At 46.3% G+C, this 27,787-nt stretch overlaps 2 protein-coding genes across 3 annotated transcripts; both read left to right on the forward strand.

Annotated features, from left to right (window-relative positions):
• Positions 1-312: 312 nt before the first annotated feature.
• Positions 313-27,547, forward strand: LOC106586740 (DNA repair protein REV1). Of its 2 annotated transcripts, none has more exons than XM_045707544.1 (17): positions 313-699; positions 2,934-4,026; positions 11,783-11,881; positions 11,973-12,225; positions 12,337-12,465; positions 12,656-12,810; positions 16,345-16,464; positions 16,637-16,857; positions 17,246-17,418; positions 19,953-20,182; positions 20,407-20,615; positions 20,953-21,225; positions 21,336-21,435; positions 22,216-22,409; positions 22,506-22,656; positions 24,274-24,376; positions 24,596-27,547. In XM_045707544.1, the coding sequence occupies exons 2-17, from the start codon at positions 3,948-3,950 to the stop codon at positions 24,705-24,707; spliced, it is 2,601 nt and encodes an 866-aa protein (XP_045563500.1). In that variant the 5' UTR covers positions 313-699; positions 2,934-3,947; the 3' UTR covers positions 24,708-27,547. The 2 variants fall into 2 exon arrangements, with proteins under 2 accessions (XP_045563500.1, XP_045563501.1); XM_045707545.1 differs by having other exon boundaries at positions 22,219-22,409.
• Positions 2,980-3,858, forward strand: LOC123730499 (extensin-like). Its single transcript, XM_045707439.1, has one exon. The coding sequence runs from the start codon at positions 2,980-2,982 to the stop codon at positions 3,856-3,858; it is 879 nt and encodes a 292-aa protein (XP_045563395.1).
• Positions 27,548-27,787: the final 240 nt, after the last annotated feature.

Raw genomic sequence — 27,787 nt, forward strand, 5'->3', positions numbered from 1 at the left:
CCAGCCCAGCCACTCTCTCCCCAGCCACCTCGGCCCCCGGCCCAGCCACTCTCTCCCCAGCCACCTCGGCCCCCGGCCCAGCCACTCACTCCCCAGCCATCTCGGCCCCCGGCCCAGCCACTCTCTCCCCAGCCACCTCGGCACCCGGCCCAGCCACTCTCTCCCCAGCCACCTCGGCCCCCGACCCAGCCACTCTCTCCCCAGCCACCTTGGCCCCCGGTCCAGCCACTCTCTCCCCAGCCACCTCGGCCCCCGGCCCAGCCACTCTCTCCCCAGCCTCCTCGGCCCCCGGCCCAGCCACCTCGGCCCCCGGCCAAGCCACCTCGGCCCCCGGCCAAGCCACCTCGGCCCCCAGCCAAGCCACCTCGGCCCCCAGCCCAGCCACCTCGGCCCCCAGCCCAGTCAACTCAGCTCTCAGTCCAGGCACCTCACTCTAGGACCCAGCCTCCTCGGCCCCTTTTCCTCCAACCACCTTTACTCTGACCCAGGGCACATCACCCACCACCCACCCAGGCACGGGAAACCCAAGTTAGGCTGCATCCAGCCTCCTCCTTCAGCCTATACCCACCCACAGACCCCTGGTCCCGTCCCTGCAAACCCCAGCCACAAGCGCTCTAAACCTGGACAGGCACAACCTCCTTCCATCCTCTGCATCTCCAGTCACCTCCAGCACAGCTACCGGGAGCTGGACTTCAGACTGTGAGTGTGTTTTAGGTGTATTTTGATATTTGTACAATGCCTTCCACTAATATTGGCACCCTTGGTAAATATGAGTATAACGGGCTGTGAATTTTTTTTATTTGCTGTTTATCTCCTTGGTCTTTCATTCAAAATGTTCACAAAAATCGAACCTTTAATTGAAGTAAAATTATTGAAAAAATAAAAGTGAAATAAATATTGTTCTACTAAACATGTGTGCCACAATTATTTTACCCCTAGAAATTCTTATGAGTAAAATCTAACTGAATTCTATTCCCATTCATATTTTACGGTTTTAAGTTCACCTGAGTGATTAGGAACACTTAAGTGGTAAGCCATGACTTCCTGTTTCACTGGGGTATAAATATGAGGTGACATACAGGCCAAGTTCCCATGGTCATCCATCACTATGGGAAAGACCTGAGAATACAGTAATGATATGCGACAAAAGGTTATTGAGCTGCAGAAATCAGGAAATGGCTATAAGAAGATGTCTCAATGGTTGAAAATGCCCATTTCCACTATCAGGGCAATAACTATGAAGTTTAAAGCAACTGGAGATGTTAACAATGGGCCTGGAAGAGGACGTGTGTCTATATTGACCCCATGCACAGTGAGGAGGATGGTTAGAGTGGCCAAAACATCTCCAAGGATCACAGCTGGAGAATTGCAGACGTTAGTTGGGTCTTGGGGTCAGAAAATCTCCAAAACTACAATCAGACGCCACCTACATAACCACAAGTTGTTTGGGAGGGTTGCCATAAAAAAGCCTTTGCTGTCATCAAACAACAAACTCAAGCGCCTACAGTTTGCCAAACATTACTGGAACTTTCAATGGGACCGGGTTCTATGGTCAGATGAGACCAAAATAGAGCTTTTTGGAAACAAACACCAGAGGTGGGTTTGACGTAGACAGAAAGATAGCCATGCAGAAAAGTACCTCATCCCCACTGTGAAATATGGTGGTGGATCAAGCAATCAAGGAAATGTATTTATAAAGCCCTTCTTACATCAGCCGATGTCACAAAGTGCTGCACAGAAACCCAGCCTAAAACCCCAAACAGCAAGCAATGAAGATGTAGAAGCACGGTGGCTAGGAAAAACTCCCTAGAAAGGCAGGAACCTAGGAAGAAACCTAGAGAGGAGCCAGGCTCTGAGGGGTGGCCAGTCCTCTTCAGGCTGTGCTGGTTGAGATTATAACAGTACATGGCCAAGATGTTCAAACATTCATAGATGACCAGCAGGGTCAAATCATAATAATAATCACAGTGGTTATCGAGGGTGCAACAGGTCAGCACCTCAGGAGTAAATGTCAGTTGGCTCTTCATAGCCGAGCATTCAGAGTTAGAGAATTAGAGAGAGTATACTTAAATTCACACAGGACACTGGATAAGACAGGAGAAATACTCCAGATATAACAGACTGATCCTAGCCCCCCGACACAAACTATTGCAGCATAAATACTGGAGGCTGAGACAGGAGGGGTCGGGAGAAACTGTGCCCCTGTCCGACGATGCCCCTGGACAGGGCCAACCAGGCAGGATATAACCCCACCGACTTTGCCAAAGCACAGCCCCCACACCATTAGAGGGATATCTTCAACCACCAATTTACTATCCTGAGACAAGGCTGAGTTTAGCCACGATGATCGACTCCCCCCACGGCACGAACCCGTGGATCTTTTATGTTGTGGGGCTGTTTTTCTTCCAAAGGCCCTGGACAACTTGTTAGGATACATGGTATCATGGACTCCATCAAGTACCAGAAGATTTTACATCTAAACCTGACTGCCTCTGCTGGGAAGATTAAACTGGGCCGTGGTTGGATCTTCCAGCAGGACAATAATCCAAAGCACACCTCAAAATCAAAACAAAAATGGTTCACTGACCACAGAATCAAGGTTTTGCCATAGCCATCCCAGTCCCCAGACCTAAACCCCATAGAAACCCTGTGTGCTGAGCTGAAGAGGATAGTCCACAAGCGTGGACCTTGGAATCTGAACGATCTAGAGATGTTTTCTACAACCTCATTATGCATTATAGGAGAGGACTCGGAGCTGTTATCGTGGCAAAGGGAGGTTGCACAAAGTATTGAATGAATATTAAGTGGGGGGCACTGTATATTGGTGCATGTTTGTGTATTGTCCTGGCATAATAACATACAAAAGCCAATACAGAAAGAACATTGGTTCCATGTTGTGATTCTTAATTCTCACTTCTCTCTCTCTCCGATAGGAATGGATCATTACTGACCTCTTATGAAAAGACTGGTAGCGTCAAAATGAACGGGGTCCAAGAGTTGGGTGGTGAGGACCCCTGTCCTGTCAAAACTCCCAGAGGGGTGAAGGACCCCACTCTGACCAACAGTCACGCCCATCCTGTGAATGGTGCCATAAAGCCTCTGGACCTCTCCCCACACCCCACACGACCCACACCCACTACAGACAGGGGGTTACCCCATACTCTCCAATCCATACCCCCACAGCCTGACAGCCCCTTATCCAAACCCCCTATCCAACATGACACCCTCAGACCTCCCCCTGTCTCTCACCACAGACACCACGCACAACCGGCCAATGAACAGAGACCCAAGCCCCCTCCGCCCACCTATCAGGAGGCCATGGCTGCCTCGACATCCTGCCCCCTAGATCTCCCGCCTCAATCAGATTTCCCTCCTGAGAAACCACTCCCCCCTGCTAACCCAAACCCCTCCCCTTCCCCTGTCTGTCTGAATGGCAGCCACCACAATGTTTTTCCTTCTAACCCCACCCCCCTGGAAACCAACAACCTATCAGCCAACACCTTTCCTTCTAACCCCACCCCCCTGGAAACCAACAACCTATCAGCCAACGCCTTTCCCTTGAACCCTGCCCCTCTGGAAACCAACAACCTATCAGCCAACACCTTTCCTTCTAACCCCACCCCCCTGGAAACCAACAACCTATCAGCCAACACCTTTCCTTCTAACCCCACCCCCTGGAAACCAACAACCTATCAGCCAACACCTTTCCTTCTAACCCCACCCCCCTGGAAACCAACAACCTATCAGCCAATGCCTTTCCCTCGAACCCTGCCCCCCTGGAAATCAACAACTTATCAGCCAACCCCTTTCCCTCAAACTACGCTCCTCTGCACCACGACCAACAATCAGCAAAGGTAAAGACCGGGGGGATCATCTCAGAGTTTTACTCCCACTCTCGTCTACACCACATCTCCACGTGGAGGAGTGAGTTCTCTGAGTATGTCAACATGTTGCAGAGCAGGAGGAGGGCCACAGAGGGTACCACCTTCCCCGGGAGAGACAGGCTCAGACGCCAGAGGAGAGAGGGTAAGGAGCTGTAGGGTGGGTGTTTGGAAGGGATGGATTGGATAGTCTCTGTCTGATGGTATGTGAATTCTGATAACTCAGTCCAGTCATGTCCATCTGTCGGTCTGTCTCTCTCTCGCTCACACACTCCTCTCTTATCTCACTCGCTCTCTCTCTCTCACTCACACACACACACACACACACTCCTCTCACTCTCCTCTCTTAAATGTCATAGGGAAAATTCTGCATGTTGTTAATGTCATCAGGGTTTGTTTGAGTGTGATGCATTTTGCAGACCATGAATAGCTGTGTACAGAGCCTTCAGAAGGTATTCATACCCCTTGACTTATTCCAGATTTTGTTGTTACAGCCTGAATTCAAAATGGATGAAATACAATAAAATTCTCACAGACAATACCCCATAATGACAGTGAAAACATGTTTTTAGAACATTTTGCAAATGTATTAATAATGAAATATCAAATTTACATAAGTTCACACCCATGAGTCAATACTTTGTAGAAGCACCTTTGGCAGCGATTACAGCTTTGAATCATCTTGGGTATGTTTGTATCAGATTTGAGTCATCTTGGGTATGTCTGTATCAGCTTTGAGTCATCTTGGGTATGTCTGTATCAGATTTGAGTCATCTTGGGTATGTCTGTATCAGCTTTGAGTCATCTTGGGTATGTCTGTATCAGATTTGAGTCATCTTGGGTATGTCTGTATCAGCTTTGAGTCATCTTGGGTATGTCTGTATCAGCTTTGAGTCATCTTGGGTATGTCTGTATCAGCTTTGAGTCATCTTGGGTATGTCTGTATCAGCTTTGAGTCATCTTGGGTATGTCTGTATCAGATTTGAGTCATCTTGGGTATGTCTGTATCAGCTTTGCACATCTGGATTTGGGGATTTTCTCCCATTCTTCCTTGCAGATTTTCTTAAGCTGTTAAATTGCAGTAGATGGGTAGCTGGTGAACAGCAATCTTGAAGTCTTCAAACAAATATTCAATGGGATTCAAGTCGGGGCTTTGGCTGGGCCATTCAAGGACTTTCACATTCTTTTTCTGAAGCCATTCCAGTGTTGCTTTGGCTGTATGCTTGGGGTCATTGTACTGTTGGAATGTAAATCTTTGCCCCAGTCTAAGGTCGTTTGCACTCTGAAGCAGGTTCTCATCAAGGATTTTCCTGTATTTGGCTCCATCCATTGTTCCCTCTATCCTTACCAGCCTCCCAGTCCCTGTCGCTGAAAAGCATTCCACCAGACAGATGAGCTGTGCCTGATTTTTTTCCAGACATAGCGCTTTGCATTCAGGCCAAAGGGTTACAATTGTGTCTCATCAGACCACAGAATCTTTTGCATTATGATCTCAGAGTCTTTCATGTGCCTTTTGGCAAACTCCAGGCGTGCTGTCATGTGCCTTTTGTCAAACTTCAGGCATGCTGTCATAAAGCCCAGATTGGTGAGGTGCTGTAGATACTGTTGTCCTTCTGGGAGGTTCTCCCATCTCAGACAAGTTCTGTCAGAGTGATCATTGGGTTTTGGTCACCTCTCTGACCAAGGTACTTCTTGCCCGGTTACTCAGTTTTGGTCGAACGACCAGCTCTAGGCAGAATCTGGGTAGTTCCATATTTTTTCAATTTCCCAATGATGGAGACCACTGTGCTCTTGGAAACTATCAAATCAAATGTATTTGTATAGCCCTTCTTACATCAGCTGATATCTCAAAGTGCTGTACAGAAACCCAGCCTAAAATCCCAAACAGCAAGCAATGCAGGTGTAGAAGCACGGTGGCTAGGAAAAACTCCCTAGAAAGGCCAAAACCTCGGAAGAAACCTAGAGAGGAACCAGGCTACGAGGGGTGGCCAGTCCTCTTCTGGCTGTGCCGGGTGGAGATTATAACAAAACATGGCCAAGATGTTCATAAATGACCAGCATGGTCAAATAATAATAATCACAGTAGTTGTCGAGGGTGCAACAAGTCAGCACCTCAGGAGTAAATGTCAGTTGGCTTTTCATAGCCAATCATTGAGAGTATCTCTATCGCTCCTGCTGTCTCTAGAGAGTTGAAAACAGCAGGTCTGGGACAGGTAGCACGTCCAGTGAACAGGTCAGGGTTCCATAGCCGCAGGCAGAACAGTTGAAACTGGAGCAGCAGCACTGCCAGGTGGACTGGGGACAGCAAGGAGTCATCATGCCAGGTAGTCCTGAGGCATGGTCCTAGGGCTCAGGTCCTCCGAGAGAGAGAAAGAGAGAATTAGAGAGAGCATATTTAAATTCACACAGGACACCGGATAAGACAGGAGAAATACTCCAGATATAACAGACTGACCCTAGCCCCCGACACATAAACTACTGCAGCATAAATACTGGAGGCTGAGACAGGAGGGGTCAGGAGACACTGTGGCACCATCCGATGATACCCCCGGACAGGGCCAAACAGGCAGGATATAACCCCACCCACTTTGCCAAAGCACAGCCCCCACACCACTAGAGGGATATCTTCAACCACCAACTTACCATCCTGAGACAAGGCCGAGTATAGCCCACAAAGATCTCCGCCACGGCACAACCCAAGGGGGGGGGCGCCAACCCAGACAGGAAGACCACGTCAGTGACTCAACCCACTCAAGTGACGCACCCCTCCTAGGGATGGCATGGAAGAGCACCAGTAAGCCAGTGACTCAGCCCCTGTAATAGGGATCGAGGCAGAGAATCCCAGTGGAGAGAGGGGAACCGGCCAGGCAGAGACAGCAAGGGCAGTTCGTTGCTCCAGAACCTTTCCGTTCACCTTCACACTCCTGGGCCAGACTACACTCAATCATAGGACCTACTGAAGAGATGAGTCTTCAGTAAAGACTTAAAGGTTGAGACCGAGTCTGCGTCTCTCACATGGGTAGGCAGACCATTCCATAGAAATTGAGCTCTATAGGAGAAAGCCCTGCCTCCAGCTGTTTGCTTAGAAATTCTAGGGACAATTATGAGGCCTGCGTCTTGTGACCATAGCGTATGTGTAGGTATGTACGGCAGGACCAAATCGGAAAGATGGGTAGGAGCAAGCCCATGTAATGCTTTGTAGGTTAGCAGTAAAACCTTTAAATGCCTTAACAGGAAGCCAGTGTAGGGAGGCTAGCACTGGAGTAATATGATCACATTTTTTGGTTCTAGTCAGGATTCTAGCAGCCATATTTAGCACTAACTGAAGTTTATTTAGTGCTTTATCTGGGTAGCCGGAAAGTAGAGCATTGCGGTAGTCCAACCTAGAAGTAACAAATGGATACATTTTTCTGCATCATTTTTGGACAGGAAGTTTCTGATTTTTGCAATGTTACGTGGATGGAAAAAAGCTGTCCTTGAAACAGTCTTGATATGTTCTTCAAATGAGAGATCAGGGTCCAGAGTAACGCCGAGGTCCTTCACAGTTTTATTTGAGACGACTGTACAAACATCAAGATTAATTGTCAGATTCAACAGAATATCTCTTTGTTTCTTGGGACCTAGAACAAGCATCTCTGTTTTGTCTGAGTTTAAAAGTAGAAAGTTTGCAGCCATCCACTTCCTTATGTCTGAAACACAGGCTTCTAGCGAGGGCAATTTTGGGGCTTCACCATGTTTCATTGAAATGTACAGCTGTGTGTCATCCGCATAGCAGTGAAATTTAACATTATGTTTTCGAATGACATCCCCAAGAGGTAAAATATATAGTGAAAACAATTGTGGTCCTAAAACGGAACCTTGAGGAACACCGAAAATTACAGTTGATTTGTCAGAGGACAAACCATTCACAGAAACAAACTGATATCTTTCCGACAGATAAGATCTAAACCAGGCCAGAACTTGTCCATGTAGACCAATTTGGGTTTCCAATTTCTCCAAAAGACTGTGGTGATCGATGGTATCAAAAGCAGCACTAAGGTCTAGGAGCATGAGGACAGATGCAGAGCCTCAGTCAGACGCCATTAAAAGGTCATTTACCACCTTCACAAGTGCAGTCTCAGTGCTATGACGGGGTCTAAAACCAGACTGAAGCGTTTCATATACATTGTTTGTCTTCAGGAAGGCAGTGAGTTGCTGCCCAACAGCTTTTTCTATAATTTTTGAGAGGAATGGAAGATTCGATTTTTATATTTTCTGGGTCAAGGTTTGGCTTTTTCAAAAGAGGCTTTATTACTGCCACTTTTAGTGAGTTTGGTACACATCCGGTGGATAGAGAGCCGTTTATTATTTTCAACATAGGAGGGCCAAGCACAGGGAGCAGCTCTTTCAGTAGTTTAGTTGGAATAGGGTCCATTATGCAGCTTGAAGGTTTAGAGGCCATGATTATTTTCATCATTATGTCAAGAGATATAGTACTAAAACACTTTAGTGTCTCCCTTGATCCTAGGTCCTGGCAGAGTTGTGCAGACTCAGGAAAACGGAGCTTTGGAGGAATACGCAGATTTAAAGAGGAGTCCATAATTTGCTTTCTAATGATCATGATCTTTTCCTCAAAGAAGTTCATGAATTTATTACTGCTGAAGTGAAAGCCATCCTCTCTTGGGGAATGCTGCTTTTTAGTTAGCTTTGCGACAGTATCAAAAAGAAATTTTGGATTGTTCTTATTTTCCTCAATTAAGTTGGAAAAATAGGATGATCGAGCAGCAGTGAGGGCTCTTCGATACCGCACGGTACTGTCTTTCCAAGCTAGTCGGAAGACTTCCAGTTTGGTGTGGCGCCATTTCCGTTCCAATTTTCTGGAAGCTTGCTTCAGAGCTCGTGTTTTTTCTGTATACTAGGGAGCTAGTTTCTTATGACAAATGTTTTTAGTTTTTGGGGGTGCAACTGCATCTAGGGTATTGTGCAAGGTTAAATTGAGTTCCTCGGTTAGGTGGTTAACTGATTTTTGTTCTCTGACGTCCTTGGGTAGGCAGAGGGAGTCTGGAAGGGCATCAAGGAATCTTTGGGTTGTCTGAGAATTTATAGCACGACTTTTGATGCTCCTTGGTTTGGGTCTGAGCAGATTATTTGTTGTGATTGCAAACGTAATAAAATGGTGGTCCGATAGTCCAGGATTATGAGGAAAAACATTAAGATCCACAACATTTATTCCATGGGACAAAACTAGGTCCAGAGTATGACTGTGGCAGTGAGTAGGTCCAGAGACATGTTGGACAAAACCCACTGAGTCGATGATGGCTCCGAAAGCCTTTTGGAGTGGGTCTGTGGACTTTTCCATGTGAATATTAAAGTCACCAAAAATGTGAATATTATCTGCTATGAATACAATGTCCGATAGGAATTCAGGGAACTCAGTGAGGAAAGCTGTATATGGTCCAGGAGGCCTGTAAACAGTAGCTATAAAAAGTGATTGAGTAGGATGCATAGATTTCATGACTAGAAGCTCAAAAGATGAAAACTGTGGGGTTTTTTTTTTGTAAATTGAAATTTGATATCGTAAATGTTAGCAACACGCCTTTGTGCGATGCACGGCATGCCTTTGTGGGATGCATGGGGGATATGGTCACTAGTGTAACCAGGAGGTGAGGCCTCATTTAACACAGTAAATTCATCAGGCTTAAGCCATGTTTCAGTCAGGCCAATCACATCAAGATTATGATCAGTGATTAGTTCATTGACTATAACTGCCTTGGAAGTGAGGGATCTAACATTAAGTAGCCCTATTTTGAGATGTGAGCTATCACGATCTCTTTCAATAATGGCAGGAATGGAGGAGGTCTTTATTCCAGTGAGATTGCTAAGGCGAACACCGCCATGTTTAGTTTTGCCCAACCTAGGTCGAGGCACAGACACGGTCTCAATGGGGATAGCTGAGCTGACTACACTGACTGTGATAGTGGCAGACTCCACTAAGCTGGCAGGCTGGCTGACAGCCTGCTGCCTGGCCTGCGCCCTATTTCATTGTGGAGCTAGAGGAGTTAGAGCCCTGTCTATGTTCGTAGATAAGATGAGAGCACCCCTCCAGCTAGGATGGAGTCCGTCACTCCTCAACAGGCCAGGCTTGGTCCTGTTTGTGGGTGAGTCCCAGAAAGAGGGCCAATTATCTACAAATTCTATCTTTTGGGAGGGGCAGAAAACAGTTTTCAACCAGCGATTGAGTTGTGAGACTCTGCTGTAGAGCTCAACACTCTAGAAGTTGTTTTATACCTTTTCCCAGATATATTCCTCATCACAATTCTATCTCGGCGATCTAGAGACACTTCCTGGGACTTCATGGTATAGTTTCTCAAAGGAAATTGGATACACCTGAGCTCAATTTGGAGTTTCATAGCAAAGGGGTGTGAATACTTATGTAAATTAGATATTTCTGTATTTCATTTTCAAAAAATTTGGAAAACATATTTTCACTTGGTCATTATGGGCTATTGTGTATAGGGTGAGGGGGAAAAACAATTTAATCAATTTTGAATTCAAGCTGTAACACAACAAAATGTGGAGTAAGTCAAGGGGTATTAACACTGTCTGTCTGTCTGTCTGTCTGTCTGTCTGTCTGTCTGTCTGTCTGTCTGTCTGTCTGTCTGTCTGTCTGTCTGTCTGTCTGTCTGTCTGTCTGTCTGTCTGTTTCTCTGTCTGTTTCTCTGTCTGTCTGTCTGTCTGTTTCTCTGTCTGTCTGTCTGTCTGTTTCTCTGTCTGTCTGTCTGTTTCTCTGTCTGTGTGTCTGTCTGTCTGTCTGTTTCTCTGTCTGTCTGTCTGTTTCTCTGTCTGTCTGTCTGTCTGTCTGTCTGTCTGTCTGTCTGTCTGTCTGTCTGTCTGTCTGTCTGTCTGTCTGTCTGTCTGTCTGTCTGTCTGTCTGTTTCTCTGTCTGTCTGTCTGTCTGTTTCTCTGTCTGTCTGTCTGTTTCTCTGTCTGTCTGTCTGTCTGTCTGTCTGTCTGTCTGTCTGTCTGTCTGTCTGTCTGTCTGTCTGTTTCATTGTCTGTCTGTCTGTCTGTTTCCTTCTCTGTCTGTCTGTCTGTTTCTCTGTCTGTCTGTCTGTTTCTCTCTCTGTTTCTCTGTCTGTCTGTCTGTCTGTCTGTCTGTCTGTCTGTCTGTCTGTTTCTCTGTCTGTCTGTCTGTCTGTTTCTCTGTCTGTCTGTCTGTCTGTCTGTCTGTCTGTCTGTCTGTCTGTCTGTCTGTCTGTCTGTCTGTCTGTCTGTCTGTCTGTCTGTTTCTCTGTCTGTCTGTCTGTCTGTCTGTCTGTCTGTCTGTTTCTCTGTCTGTCTGTCTGTCTGTTTCTCTGTCTGTCTGTCTGTCTGTCTGTCTGTCTGTCTGTCTGTCTGTCTGTTTCTCTCTCTCTCTGTCTGTCTGTCTGTCTGTCTGTCTGTCTGTCTGTCTGTTTCTCTGTCTGTCTGTCTGTCTGTCTGTTTCTCTGTCTGTCTGTTTCTCTGTCTGTCTGTCTGTCTGTCTGTCTGTCTGTCTGTCTGTCTGTCTGTCTGTCTGTCTGTCTGTCTGTTTCTCTGTCTGTCTGTTTCTCTGTCTGTCTGTCTGTCTGTCTGTCTGTCTGTCTGTCTGTCTGTCTGTCTGTCTGTTTCTCTGTCTGTCTGTCTGTCTGTTTCTCTGTCTGTTTCATTGTCTGTCTGTCTGTCTGTCTGTCTGTTTCCTTGTCTGTCTGTTTCCTTGTCTGTCTGTCTGTCTGTCTGTCTGTCTGTCTGTCTGTCTGTCTGTCTGTCTGTCTGTCTGTCTGTCTGTCTGTCTGTTTGTTTGTTTCCTGGACTGTCTGTCTGTCTGTCTGTCTGTCTGTCTGTCTGTCTGTCTGTCTGTCTGTCTGTCTGTTTGTTTCCTGGTCTGTCTGTTTGTTGACCAGGTTTGTCAGCTGCTCCTGGCCCTCAGTCCTGTATCCTGCATGTGGACATGGACTGTTTCTTTGTCTCCGTGGGGATCAGACACCGACCAGACCTCAAAGGTATACACGCACAAACTCAAGTATTTCTATCATATTTGCTATTCTAGTCCTAAGTGCCCACTAACCGCACCCCCTCCTCTCCTCCCCCCAGGGAAGTCTGTAGCGGTGACCAGTAACCGTGGTTCAGGCAGAGTGGCCCAGAGACCTGGTGTTGACCGCCAGCTGGAGCTGCAGTACTACCAGAAAACATATTGCTATCCAGCTGTGTCAGAGAGGAAGGATGGGGACCTGGAGGAAATGACATCATCAGAGACGGAGAGTCACATCTCCCATGGCAACAGTGTTGACCAGGGTACTGCTGCCCTCTCTATGGCTGAGATCGCCTCCTGTAGCTATGAGGCCAGGTACCACACACACACACACACACACACACACACACACACACACACACACACACACACACACACGTACACTCTACCCTATAGTAATATGTGGTCTCTCTTTCGGTCTGTCAGGCAGGCGGGGGTGAGGAACGGGATGATTTTTGGCCAGGCCAAACAGCTGTGTCCCTCCCTGCAGTCTGTCCCTTATGACTTCCAGGCCTACAAGAAGGTGGCCCTGGCCATGTACGAGACCCTCGCCAGGTTCGCATGGATGAACAGATACTCACTCACTCTCTCTCTCTATACCTGTCATCTATGACTATTAGTTACTTGGTAGGATTGTAGCACAATCTCATCTATTAGACAACAAATTGATTTAACTTTTCTCTTTATTTTCTCTCTTTCTCTCCCTCTCCTCTGCCTCTGTTACTCTCTCTGTCTCTCTCTGTAGTTATTCTCACGACATCGAGGCCCTGAGTTGTGACGAGGCGTTGGTGGATAGCTCCGCCCTGCTGGCCGAGTTGAGTGTTACACCAGATGAACTTGCCAGTGCCATCCGGGCAGACGTCAGGGAGAGGACTGGGTGCTCTGCCTCAGTGGGCATGGGTGAGTAGTGCCATCCGGGCAGACATCAGGGAGAGGACTGGGTGCTCTGCCTCAGTGGGCATGGGTGAGTAGTGCCATCCGGGCAGACATCAGGGAGAGGACTGGGTGCTCCGCCTCAGTGGGCATGGGTGAGTAGTGCCATCCGGGCAGACATCAGGGAGAGGACTGGGTGCTCTGCCTCATGAACCTTTTTCATTTCCATATGGACTAGAAAGCTAAGCTAAGTGTTTGTTGGTCTTCAGGAATGTGACTGAATTGTGCCTCAGGCCTTGAAAAAGAAAAGGTTTAACTGATTGAAGTATAAAGAGATATGGGTGATTAAATGCCGTGGTGAAGGCAGCGACGGTGCCAGAGCAATGAGTGGAGCTGACTTGGCTGTTTGAAAGTGCATCAGACTAATTCTTCTTTAGTTAGTTAGTTAGTTTTTTGTTTAGAAAATAATTTCTCCTCAGAAGCGACAGTTTCAGGGATGGTAAACAGCTTGCCATATCTGTATCAGGGAACTGGACAGGAGGGACAGTTTCAGGGATGGTAAACAGATTGTCATATCTGTATCAGGGAACTGGACAGAGTGACAGTTTCAGGGATGGTAAACAGATTGCCATATCTGTATCAGGGAACTGGACAGAGTGACAGTTTCAGGGATGGTAACAGATTGTCATATCTGTATCAGGGAACTGGACAGAGCGACAGTTTCAGGGATGGTAAACAGATTGTCATATCTGTATCAGGGAACTGGACAGAGCGACAGTTTCAGGGATGGTAAACAGATTGTCATATCTGTATCAGGGAACTGGACAGAGCGACAGTTTCAGGGATGGTAAACAGATTGTCATATCTGTATCAGGGAACTGGACAGAGCGACAGTTTCAGGGATGGTTAACAGATTGCCATATCTGTATCAGGGAACTGGACAGAAGCGACAGTTTCAGGGATGGTAAACAGATTGCCATATCTGTATCAGGGAACTGGACAGAGCGACAGTTTCAGGGATGGTAAACAGATTGTCATATCTGTATCAGGGAACTGGACAGAGCGACAGTTTCAGGGATGGTAAACAGATTGTCATATCTGTATCAGGGAACTGGACAGAGCGACAGTTTCAGGGATGGTTAACAGATTGCCATATCTGTATCAGGGAACTGGACAGAAGCGACAGTTTCAGGGATGGTAAACAGATTGCCATATCTGTATCAGGGAACTGGACAGAAGCGACAGTTTCAGGGATGGTAAACAGATTGCCATATCTGTATCAGGGAACTGGACAGAGCGACAGTTTCAGGGATGGTAAACAGATTGTCATATCTGTATCAGGGAACTGGACAGAGCGACAATGTCAGGGATGGTAACAGATTGTCATATCCGTATCAGGGAACTGGACAGGAGGGACAGTTTCAGGGATGGTAACAGATTGTCATATCTGTATCAGGGAACTGGACAGAGCGACAGTTTCAGGGATGGTAAACAGATTGTCATATCTGTATCAGGGAACTGGACAGAGCGACAGTTTCAGGGATGGTAAACAGATTGTCATATCCGTATCAGGGAACTGGACAGGAGGGACAGTTTCAGGGATGGTAACAGATTGTCATATCTGTATCAGGGAACTGGACAGAGCGACAGTTTCAGGGATGGTAAACAGATTGTCATATCTGTATCAGGGAACTGGACAGAAGCGACAGTTTCAGGGATGGTAAACAGATTGTCATATCCGTATCAGGGAACTGGACAGGAGGGACAGTTTCAGGGATGGTAACAGATTGTCATATCTGTATCAGGGAACTGGACAGAGCGACAGTTTCAGGGATGGTAAACAGATTGTCATATCTGTATCAGGGAACTGGACAGAGCGACAGTTTCAGGGATGGTAAACAGATTATCATATCTGTATCAGGGAACTGGACAGAGCGACAGTTTCAGGGATGGTAAACAGATTGTCATATCTGTATCAGGGAACTGGACAGAGCGACAGTTTCAGGGATGGTAAACAGATTGTCATATCTGTATCAGGGAACTGGACAGAGCGACAGTTTCAGGGATGGTAAACAGATTGTCATATCTGTATCAGGGAACTGGACAGAGCGACAGTTTCAGGGATGGTAAACAGATTGTCATATCTGTATCAGGGAACTGGACAGAGCGACAGTTTCAGGGATGGTTAACAGATTGTCATATCTGTATCAGGGAACTGGACAGAGCGACAGTTTCAGGGATGGTAACAGATTGTCATATCTGTATCAGGGAACTGGACAGGAGGGACAGTTTCAGGGATGGTAAACAGATTGTCATATCTGTATCAGGGAACTGGACAGAGCGACAGTTTCAGGGATGGTAAACAGATTGCCATATCTGTATCAGGGAACTGGACAGAAGCGACAGTTTCAGGGATGGTAAACAGATTGTCATATCTGTATCAGGGAACTGGACAGAGTGACAGTTTCAGGGATGGTAAACAGATTGTCATATCTGTATCAAGGAACTGGACAGAGCGACAGTTTCAGGGATGGTAAACAGATTGTCATATCTGTATCAGGGAACTGGACAGAAGCGATAGTTTCAGGGATGGTAAACAGATTGTCATATCTGTATCAGGGAACTGGACAGAGCGACAGTTTCAGGGATGGTAAACAGATTGTCATATCTGTATCAGGGAACTGGACAGAGCGACAGTTTCAGGGATGGTAAACAGATTGTCATATCTGTATCAGGGAACTGGACAGAGCGACAGTTTCAGGGATGGTAAACAGATTGTCATATCTGTATCAGGGAACTGGACAGAGCGACAGTTTCAGGGATGGTAAACAGATTGTCATATCTGTATCAGGGAACTGGACAGAGCGACAGTTTCAGGGATGGTAAACAGATTGTCATATCTGTATCAGGGAACTGGACAGAGCGACAGTTTCAGGGATGGTAAACAGATTGTCATATCTGTATCAGGGAACTGGACAGAGCGACAGTTTCAGGGATGGTAAACAGATTGCCATATCTGTATCAGGGAACTGGACAGGAGGGAGTGGTGATTCAAATACAGCAGTTCTGTAACATCTTTAATTGAGCCTCTCATTCTCCTTAATTGCCGGCCTCAACACGTTACGGAAAGAGGTGAACTGTATTGGAATCTGGGGACAGGTCGTCTGGATACTGGACAGCCAATAAATTGGCAAATTGGAAACATCTTTAGCGGACAACAGTTCTTCAGGGCTTGAACAAAAAAAGCGGTTTGCGATTTGGTTCATACTGGTGAACCGGCGTTTGAGTTGTGTGGTTGTAATATCTCTGGTGTATCTTGGCATGCATCATTCAAGACTACATTTAACTTGTGTGCAGCGCAATGGACATGTAACGCACAATATCTCAGGAAAGACTGTCTGGGTTGACTCCGTAAAGGAAACCAGAGGAGGTTAAAGTGCATTATACCAGTGATTCTGTTGGCACAACAAGGGAGGAAGCATTTGGAAATGGAGGGGCAGCATAGTTTCCCTCCCACTGTAACACACCCTGTCTAACCTCTGTGACCTCTGACCTGTCCAGGGTCCAACATCCTGTTGGCGAGAATGGCTACCCGGAAGGCTAAGCCGAACGGACAGTACTTCCTGAGGTCAGAGGAAGTGGACGACTTCATCAGGGACCAGACGGTGACCAGCCTACCAGGTGAGGCACTACAGCAGCACCTGCTGGCCGCACACACACCACACACACACCACACACCAACCACACACACATCACACACACAGTTACTCTGCAACTGATGATCATCTTTCTTGTGCATCTCCAGAATATAAACTGTCCTTCTCTACACCCTCCATCTCTCCTTCTCCCACAGGTGTGGGCCGTTCTATGGCTGGTAAACTGGCATCTCTGGGTGTGAGGTCATGTGGGGACCTGCAGCAGGTGTCTCTGCAGCGGCTGCAGAAGGAGTTTGGCCCTCGCACCGGTCAGACCCTCTTCAGGTTCTGCCGAGGTCTGGACGACCGGCCCGTCCGTAGCGAGAAGGAGAGGAAGTCTGTCTCGGCTGAGATGAACTACAACATCCGCTTCACACAGGTCCGTACCTGTTTAATCCGGTTTACACTGGTCCGTACCTGTTTAATCCGGTTTACACAGGTCCGTACCTGTTTAATCCGGTTTACACTGGTCCGTACCTGTTTAATCCGGTTTACACTGGTCCGTACCTGTTTAATCCGGTTTACACTGGTCCGTACCTGTTTAATCCGGTTTACACTGGTAAGAGCTTGTTTGATCTGGTCCACGCAGGTCATAACTGGTTTATACTGATCAAAACTGGGGCTTATTCAAGGAGGCAGAATATTCAGATTGTTCAGAATGGGATATTTCCTGAAGAACAGACATTCTTCTTTGCCTGTTCAAAGTGACAGGCTTTTCTATCACTTTCTCCATTCTCTCTTTCTCTAAATTCTCTCCATCTCACCAGGTGGACGAGGCGGAGTCGTTCCTGACCAACCTGTCCATTGAGGTGCAGAAGCGACTGCAGGGGGCGGGGCTTAGGGGTCGCAGGCTGACCCTAAAGGTCATGGTCTGTAAGGCAGGGGCCCCGGTGGAGCCATCCAAGTACAGTGGTCATGGCACCTGTGACAATTTGGCTAGGTGAGCGAGACAAATGGACACGGTGACCGTGTCCGAATACCCATAAATAGTAGGCTCTTGTGGTATGCGAAAATTTAACATTTTATAGTATGTAAAATGAAGTATGCTTTAAATACCAGGATGTCATACTCATTTCAGCTCTTCATCTAGTACATTTAGCTGCACACTGTTGAGGAAGAGCATCGTCTTTTCACCCTCACGTGTGTTTGACAAGCTGATAATCAGAATTGAGGACACTCTACATAAATAAACGAATGGCGGGAAATCAACGCATTCTCAGTATGGATCAGCCTAGGATGTTATCTGTTGCTCATTCTCAGTATGGATCAGCCTAGGATGTTATTTGTTGCTCATTCTCAGTATGGATCAGCCTAGGATGTTATCTGTTGCTCATTCTCAGTATGGATCAGCCTAGGATGTTATCTGTTGCTCATTCTCAGTATGGATCAGCCTAGGATGTTATTTGTTGCTCATTCTCAGTATGGATCAGCCTAGGATGTTATCTGTTGCTCATTCTCAGTATGGATCAGCCTAGGATGTTATCTGTTGCTCATTCTCAGTATGGATCAGCCTAGGATGTTATTTGTTGCTCATTTCAGCCTAGGATGTTATCTGTTGCTCATTGTCAGTATGGATCAGCCTAGGATGTTATTTGTTCCTCATTCTCAGTATGGATCAGCCTAGGAAGTTATTTGTTCCTCATTCTCAGTACAGATCAGCCTAGGATGTTATTTGTTCCTCATTCTCAGTACGGATCAGCCTAGGAAGTTATTTGTTCCTCATTCTCAGTACAGATCAGCCTAGGATGTTATTTGTTCCTCATTCTCAGTACAGATCAGCCTAGGAAGTTATTTGTTCCTCATTCTCAGTACAGATCAGCCTAGGATGTTATTTGTTCCTCATTCTCAGTACGGATCAGCCTAGGATGTTATTTGTTCCTCATTCTCAGTATGGATCAGCCTAGGATGTTATTTGTTCCTCATTCTCAGTATGGATCAGCCTAGGATGTTATTTGTTCCTCATTCTCAGTATGGATCAGCCTAGGAAGTTATTTGTTCCTCATTCTCAGTACGGATCAGCCTAGGATGTTATTTGTTCCTCATTCTCAGTATGGATCAGCCTAGGAAGTTATTTGTTGCTCATTCTCAGAATGGATCAGCCTAGGAAGTTATTTGTTCCTCATTCTCAGTACGGATCAGCCTAGGAAGTTATTTGTTCCTCATTCTCAGTACGGATCAGCCTAGGAAGTTATTTGTTGCTCATTCTCAGTATGGATCAGCCTAGGAAGTTATTTGTTCCTCATTCTCAGTACGGATCAGCCTAGGATGTTATTTGTTCCTCATTCTCAGTACGGATCAGCCTAGGATGTTATTTGTTCCTCATTCTCAGTACGGATCAGCCTAGGATGTTATTTGTTCCTCATTCTCAGTATGGATCAGCCTAGGATGTTATTTGTTCCTCATTCTCAGTATGGATCAGCCTAGGATGTTATTTGTTCCTCATTCTCAGTATGGATCAGCCTAGGAAGTTATTTGTTCCTCATTCTCAGTACGGATCAGCCTAGGATGTTATTTGTTCCTCATTCTCAGTATGGATCAGCCTAGGAAGTTATTTGTTGCTCATTCTCAGTATGGATCAGCCTAGGAAGTTATTTGTTCCTCATTCTCAGTACGGATCAGCCTAGGAAGTTATTTGTTGCTCATTCTCAGTACGGATCAGCCTAGGAAGTTATTTGTTGCTCATTCTCAGTACGGATCAGCCTAGGAAGTTATTTGTTGCTCATTCTCAGTACGGATCAGCCTAGGAAGTTATTTGTTGCTCATTCTCAGTACGGATCAGCCTAGGAAGTTATTTGTTGCTCATTCTCAGTATGGATCAGCCTAGGAAGTTATTTGTTGCTCATTCTCAGTATGGATCAGCCTAGGAAGTGATTTGTTCCTCATTCTCAGTACGGATCAGCCTAGGATGTTATTTGTTCCTCATTCTCAGTACGGATCAGCCTAGGAAGTTATTTGTTGCTCATTCTCAGTATGGATCAGCCTAGGAAGTTATTTGTTCCTCATTCTCTCAGTATGGATTAGCCTAGGATGTTATTTGTTCCTCATTCTCAGTACGGATCAGCCTAGGAAGTTATTTGTTGCTCATTCTCAGTATGGATCAGCCTAGGAAGTTATTTGTTCCTCATTCTCTCAGTATGGATTAGCCTAGGATGTTATTTGTTCCTCATTCTCAGTATGGATCAGCCTAGGATGTTATTTGTTGCTCATTGCATTTGTTTTTTGTTTTTTATAAAAAAAAGTATGTTCTAAATAATTTGTGGTACAATTAGTACACAGTATGTAGTTTTAGTAAATAGTAGGCAAGACAGATTTCAGACACATCCTGGAACACACTGAGGGGACATAATTGAGTGTCTTCCTCTTCTCTCTCTCTCTCTCTCTCCTCTTCTCCTCTTTTCTCTTCTCCTCTTCCTCTCTCCTTTACCCTCCTCTCCTCTACCCTCCTCTCCTCTTTCCCCCTCTCTCCTCTCTCAGGTCAGTGACCCTGGCCCAGCTTACAGACTGTGGTCATCTGATAGCCAGTGAGGTCATCAAGCTGTTCCACACAATGAGGCTGAAGGTGCAGGACATGAGGGGGGTGGGCCTCCAGGTGCAGCTCCTCGAGGGGGCCCACTCCGTCCCCAAGGACCCCTCGTGCCCTAAAACATGCTCCATCAGAGACAAGATACTGGCCCAGCGCCCCCCTGCCCAACATAACCACACAGGTGTGTGTGTGTGTGTGTGTGTGTGTGTGTGTGTGTGTGTGTGTGTGTGTGTGTGTGTGTGTGTGTGTGTGTGTGTGTGTGTGTGTGTGTGTGTGTGTGTGTGTGTGTGTGTGTGTGTGTGTGTGTGTGTGTGTGTGTGTGTGTGTGTGAGCTCTTGTTAGTGGTTACCTCAAGGAGCCAGTCATCGAGCCATAGAACGACCTCTGCTGTCTCTCTCCCTTCAGATTCGCTACCTAATACCGCCATTACATGCACCAATCAGGAGAAGAGTTCCTCTGCCAGAGTCCTGCCCCCCTTCTCCACTCCCCGCCCTACATCGCCTGCTGAGCCAATCCCAGGGACGAGTAAAGGAGAGCCGCCACCCTCTACACGCACACCTAACCATGTTGGTACACACCTTAACCTCAGCATCGAGGTCTCCCCTCCCTCACAGGTACTTCACCCCTAGTTCAACAGTGCATTGCTCTTATTGAAAAACCATTTGGTTGGCTATGTTTTTGAAGCATCATTTCAAGTCCAATCAAATTGTATTTGTCACATGCTCCGAATACAACAGGTACCTTACCGTGTAGCAGCAGTGTAGAAACAAGGGGGGAGGGGGGAGGTCAATGTAAATCATCCAGGTGGCCATTTGATGAATAGTTCAGCGGTCTTATGGCTTGGAGGTAGAAGCTGGAAAGGAGCCTTTTGGCCAGTAAAATCACCCTCACACACATGTTTCCCAGGATACATGTTGTATGTGTGTCCATGTGTGTCTGTGTCCATGTCAGGTGGACCGGTCAGTGTTGGAGGCCTTGCCTGCAGAGTTGAGAGAACAGGTGGAGCACTCCTGGACCCACAGACACACAGAGAGAACCCACAACGGGTCACACCAACACCCCCTTCACCCGTACCCCTCCTCCCCTGGCCCCTCTTCTCCTCTCTCTTCCTGTTCATCTTCCCCTCTACCCTCTCCTGTAGGAGGACTAGTGATTCAGATCCCCAACCAGCCTGGACAGACCGGCTCCACAGGCATCATCCTGGAACTGCCTGACTTCTCCCAGGTACACACACACCCACAAACATTCTCATTAACACCAACACCCCCTATAAACACACACATATTGTCTCTCTGTGTGGGTGTGGGTGTGTGTGTGTGTGTGTGTGTGTGTAGGTTGACCCAGAGGTGTTTGCAGCACTCCCCAGAGAACTCCAGGAGGAGCTGCGTTCAGCGTACGGCCGCAGAGAGAACGCCCAGGCCCAGGGGATCATGGGTAAGACTGCAGACCAAAGTAGTGCAGAATACAGTATATCTATCCAATAATATACACTTAGTTTACCAAACATTAAGAACACCTTCCTAAGAAGAATGGTCCACACCCCCCACCCCAGAACAGCCTCAATTCGTCAGGGCATGGAGTCTACAAGGTGTTGAAAGCTTTCCACAGGGATGCTGGCCCATGTTGACTCCAATGCTTCCCACAGTTGTGTCAAGTTGGCTGGATGTCATTTGGGTGGTGGACCATTCTTGATACACACGGGAAACTGTTGAGTGTGAAAAACCCTGCAGCATTGCAGTTCTTGACTCAAACCAGTGTGCCTGGCACCTACTACCATACCCCATTCAAAGACACTTAAATATTTTGTCTTGTCCATTCACCCTCTGAATGGCACACATACACAATCCATGTCTCAATTGTATCAAGGCTTAAAAATCCTTCTTTAACCTGTCTCCTCCCCTTCACAAACACTGATTGAAGTGGATTTAACATGTGACATTAATGAGGGATCATAGCTTTCACCTGGATTCCCCAGTCAGTCTGACATGTAAAGAGCAGGTGTTCTTAATGTTGTGTACACTCAGTGTATAATAATAATAATATAATATAGAATATATATGCCATTTAGCAATACACTGGAAAGAACCGGAGAACCGACCAATGATCAAATTAAACTTTCATTGCATTGCCCCCTTATCTCTCTCTTTCCTTCTCTACCTTTCACTCCTTCCCTCGCCTTGCTTGTCCACCCCTCCCCTCTCTCTTTCTCTGTAGCAGACCAGAGGAACCCCCTGTTGCATCTGAAGCATGTGGGGGTGGGTCGGATGAAGCGCTGCTACAAGAATGCCAACAATAGCCCTGCCAAGAAAGGCCCCTCCCCTCTAAAGAGGCCCCGCCCACCAGGAAACAGCCCGGCCAAAGACCTACCACACGTGCTCAGATCCAGGGACCTACCCAATGGCCTCAAGGTGAGCCCCTAAGCACTTATCCAAGGTAAGTTTTCTGTTTTCTGATTAATTAATGATGCATAGTGATTGAACTGGCCTGAACTGACCCCCATCCAGCTGGAGACTGGACCTTCCACCTCCTCCCTACAGCAGGACGACCCAGAGACTCTGTCCAAGTTCACCCCTCGCCCTGAACCCACCCTCGCTGGAGCCTGTGATTTCATGGACATCCGAACACTACTCAGAGAATGGGTCACTACCATCTCAGGTACAGAATGGGGGGAGTGGGTTGTTTACTACCATCTATGGAAAAAGGGGGACATTTGCTGCCATAGTACAGTCGTGGCCAAAAGTTTTGAGAATGACACAAAAATTAATTTTCACAAAGTCTGCTGCCTCAGTTTGTATAATGGCAATTTGCATATACTCCAGAATGTTATGAAGAGTGATCAGATGAATTGCAATTAATTGCAAGTCCCTCTTTGCCATGCAAATGAACTGAATCCCCCAAAAAAACATTTCCACAGCATTTCAGCCCTGCCACAAAAGCACCAGCTGACATCATGTCAGTGATTCTCTCGTTAACACAGGTGTGAGTGTTGACAAGGCTGGAGATCACTCTGTCATGCTGATTGAGTTCGAATAACAGACTGGAAGCTTCAAAAGGTGCTTGGAATCATTGTTCTTCCTCTGTCAACCATGGTTACCTGCAAGGAAACACGTGCCGTCATCATTGCTTTGCACAAAAAGGGCTTCACAGGCAAGGATATTGCTGCCAGTAAGATTGCACCTAAATCAACCATTTATCGGATCATCAAGAACTTCAAGGAGAGCGGTTCAATTGCTGTGAAGAAGGCTTCAGGGCGCCCAAGAATGTCCAGCAAGCGCCAGGACCGTCTCCTAAAGTTGATTCAGCTGCAGGATCGGGGCACCACCAGTACAGAGCTTGCTCAGAAATGGCAGCAGGCAGGTGTGAGTGCATCTGCATGCACAGTGAGGCGAAGACTTTTGGAGGATGGCATGGTGTCAAGAAGGGCAGCAAAGAAGCCACTTCTCTCCAGGAAAAACATCAGGGACAGACTGATATTCTGCAAAAGGTACAGGGATTGGACTGCTGAGAACTAGGGTAAAGTCATTTTCTCTGATGAATCCCCTTTCCGATTGTTTGGGGCATCCGGAGACCATTCATGTGTGGGGTTGCTTCTCAGCCAAGGGAGTGGGCTCACTCACAATTTTGCCTAAGAACACAGCCATGAATAAAGAATGGTACCAACACATCCTCCGAGAGCAACTTCTCCCAACCATCCAGGAACAGTTTGGTGATGAACAATGCCTTTTCCAGCATGATGGAGCACCTTGCCATAAGGCAAAAGTGATAACTAAGTGGCTCGGGGAACAAAAAAACATCGATATTTTGGGTCCATGGCCAGGAAACTCCCCAGACCTTAATCCCATTGAGAACTTGTGGTCAATCCTCAAGAGGCGGGTGGACAAACAGAAACCCACAAATTCTGACAAACTCCAAGCATTGTTTATGCAAGAATGGGCTGCCATCAGTCAGGATGTGGCCCAGAAGTTAATTGACAGCATGCCAGGGCGGATTGCAGAGGTCTTGAAAAAGAAGGGTCAACACTGCAAATATTGACTCTTTGCATCAACTTCATATAATTGTCAATAAAAGCCTTTGACACTTATGAAATGCTTGTAATTATACTTCAGTATTCCATAGTAACATCTGACAAAAATATCTAAAGACACTGAAGCAGCAAACTTTATAGAAATTAATATTTGTGTCATTCTCAACTTTTTGCCACAACTGTAGTTGTGTTTTTGACTGTGTTGAAGATGTAGTACTGTGTTTTTCTAAGTACTTTTCCCCCCTCAGACCCTATGGAGGAGGACATTCTGCAGGTAGTCAAGTACTGCACTGATCTGATCAACGACAAAAATCTAGAGAAACTTGCCCTGATCATCAAGTACATGAAGAGGTACAGTCCATTTGTGGTCTAACTCTCCCCTCTTCACCTCTGTCTCAGTGAGGGACCACTCGGCCATGGTCAAATAGGACCTGTTTGGGGATCTAGGATCATACTACCCCCATTGTTGAGATTCCATTTCAATTAGTGCTTTTCTCTTTTTCTCATGTGTGTTTAGTTTATTAGATATTCAAGTGTGTTAGGCCTAAGGCATATCTTATGTCATGGCAGGTTGATGCAGCAGTCTGTGGAGTCTGTATGGAGCATGGCCTTTGACTTCATCCTGGACAACGTGCAGGTGGTGGTACAGCAGACCTACGGCAGCACTCTGAAGATCACGTAGGAGAGGGCAGCACTCTGAAGATCACGTAGGAGAGGGCAGCACTCTGAAGATCACGTAGGAGAGGGCAGCACTCTGAAGATCACGTAGGAGAGGGCAGCACTCTGAAGATCACGTAGGAGAGGGCAGCACTCTGAAGATCACGTAGGAGAGGGCAGCACTCTGAAGATCACGTAGGAGAGGGCAGCACTCTGAAGATCACGTAGGAGAGGGCAGCACTCTGAAGATCACGTAGGAGAGGGCAGCACTCTGAAGATCACGTAGGAGAGGGCAGCACTCTGAAGATCACGTAGGAGAGGGCAGCACTCTGAAGATCACGTAGGAGAGGGCAGCACTCTGAAGATCACGTAGGAGAGGGCACGGCAGGCTCTGGCCAAGTCTCAAATCACACCCTATTCCCCATATAGTGCACTGGTCAAAGGTATTATACTAATATGTGGAGGATAGAATGCCATTTGAGATTCAGTTTTGCTCCTCCTGCTCCTGTTTGTTGTGCCACTGTTACATCATCTTACTATTACATCATGATCCTGTGGGAGGAGCTAGGTCAAATCATGATGTCTGTGATCTTCAGCACGGAAAGTCGGAGTTCTAGAAAGATGCCAGAGTTTCAGAATTGTTCTCTCCTTGCGTCATCACAGTGAAAGAGTTCTGTGTCATTGTGACATCAACACAACAACCCTCTGTCACTTTGACATCAGCAGAGCCTAACCTGCCTTCTGTTGTGACGTCGTCATAACACACGTCAGCAGAACAGAGCACCGATATCGGCTGCACTACACTTTGAAAAATCAAACTTGGCCCATCACACAATGTCCAACTTTCCATGGGTCGGAGGGGGAGGGGCAGGAACCCTCCTCCTGTAGCCCCTATTGGTCAGGACCCACTGAAAGTCATGAGTAATGGCAGAGTTGGCCACTAGGTCTGTGAATATGCCAATCGTCCCAGTATAGGACAGACTGAGACATAGAGATGGCCATGGAATCTCTTTGCTGTCTCCACTGCGTTATTCCTCGTTCTTTGACATGCAGGGTTTGGAAGCAGAAAGCAGAGACCTCTTCCAGTCTTCTGGATTCTGTTTCTTTTCACTCTCTCTGCTTTGCACCAGTTGTTCTGTTACTCTCTGCTTTGCACCAGTTGTTCTGTTACTCTGCTTTGCACCAGTTGTTCTGTTACTCTCTGCTTTGCACCAGTTGTTCTGTTACTCTCTGCTTTGCACCAGTTGTTCTGTTACTCTGCTTTGCACCAGTTGTTCTGTTACTCTCTGCTTTGCACCAGTTGTTCTGTTACTCTCTGCTTTGCACCAGTTGTTCTGTTACTCTCTGCTTTGCACCAGTTGTTCTGTTACTCTGCTTTGCACCAGTTGTTCTGTTACTCTCTGCTTTGCACCAGTTGTTCTGTTACTCTCTGCTTTGCACCAGTTGTTCTGTTACTCTCTGCTTTGCACCAGTTGTTCTGTTACTCTCTGCTTTGCACCAGTTGTTCTGTTACTCTCTGCTTTGCACCAGTTGTTCTGTTACTCTCTGCTTTGCACCAGTTGTTCTGTTACTCTCTGCTTTGCACCAGTTGTTCTGTTACTCTCTGCTTTGCACCAGTTGTTCTGTTACTCTGCTTTGCACCAGTTGTTCTGTTACTCTCTGCTTTGCACCAGTTGTTCTGTTACTCTCTGCTTTGCACCAGTTGTTCTGTTACTCTCTGCTTTGCACCAGTTGTTCTGTTACTCTCTGCTTTGCACCAGTTGTTCTGTTACTCTCTGCTTTGCACCAGTTGTTCTGTTACTCTCTGCTTTGCACCAGTTGTTCTGTTACTCTCTGCTTTGCACCAGTTGTTCTGTTACTCTAAGCTTTGCCACCTCCTCGGCCTCAGAAGTATCTGCAAACTGACACAGACTCAAAAACACCCTGTCTGGGACATTGGTTTGTACCTTTCCTCTGCAAAAAAAAAGTGCCATTGTAAATAGTGTTTTCAACGCCGCCTCTTGTTCATTTTACAAAGAAAAGGCTTGTTTTTTTAAATATACTTTTTTCCCTTTTTTTTCTTGTATTGTTTACAAGTAGTGTGTTATTAACGGTTAGTTCTCGTGTGTGGGTGGGTGGGTGGGTGGCGGTGGCGTGACAGCATGGAAACCGGAAGCTGGCCAAATCCCTTATGTTGATTTTTGATGTAACTTGTATTTAGTTAAGACATGGAATCTCAAGGGTCTGAAGTGCCTTCCTGTCCTTCAACTACACTGATGAGAGAATACTGGAGAAAGCAATACCATATGGCTTTGGATTGCTACTACGTAACAAGTGCAGATATCTGAAAGGAGTTGAGGAAGCTATTTCAGACTATTGTGATGCACCCAGACTCTCCTGTCAATGCTTTCTGTGACATCACATAAAATGGTAATTCTCTCTTGTGACCTCACAACGTCACACCTATTTCTGACATCACATAAATCTGCATTTGTTGCAACCCCAAAAAAAGAACTGACAGTTCTCTCATTGTGACATACGCAGTGGGTTTGAAATGGCTCCTACTGAACCTGACCCACGATCATATAACAGTTCGTATACTGGTGAAATGAATGTAGCTGTAAACACGGGAGACGCAGACAACCTGTGATTCTGACTTCATTACATTCAAATTTGTATGCTGTGGTCTCTGAGTGACTGTAAAATACTTTTCCTGTCATCTGCCATAACTCTTCGAAAGCTAAGGGCCAGAAGAAAAGATCTAATTGGTCAGTGTACCTGTCTATCATGACTGACCCATGCCTGAAGACCTGAAGCTGTGACATCATTTGTATGTTTTCTAAGAACTTGATAATAAACTTGGAATTAATAAAAGCCTTGATCAAATCAAATTGTATTGGTCACATACACTTATTTAGCAGATGTTATTATGGGTGTAGTGAAATGCTTGTGTTTCTAGCTCCAACAGTGCAGTAATATCTAACAAGTCACAACAATACACACAAACCTAAAAGTAAAAGACTATATTAAGAAATATATAAATATTAGGATGAACAATGTCAGAACGGCATTGACTAGTATACAGTACATACTGTACATATGAAATGAGTAAAACTGTATGTAAAC

The sequence above is a fragment of the Salmo salar genome, chromosome ssa25 (assembly GCF_905237065.1).
Source record: "Salmo salar chromosome ssa25, Ssal_v3.1, whole genome shotgun sequence".
Taxonomy (NCBI): Eukaryota; Metazoa; Chordata; class Actinopteri; order Salmoniformes; family Salmonidae; genus Salmo; species Salmo salar.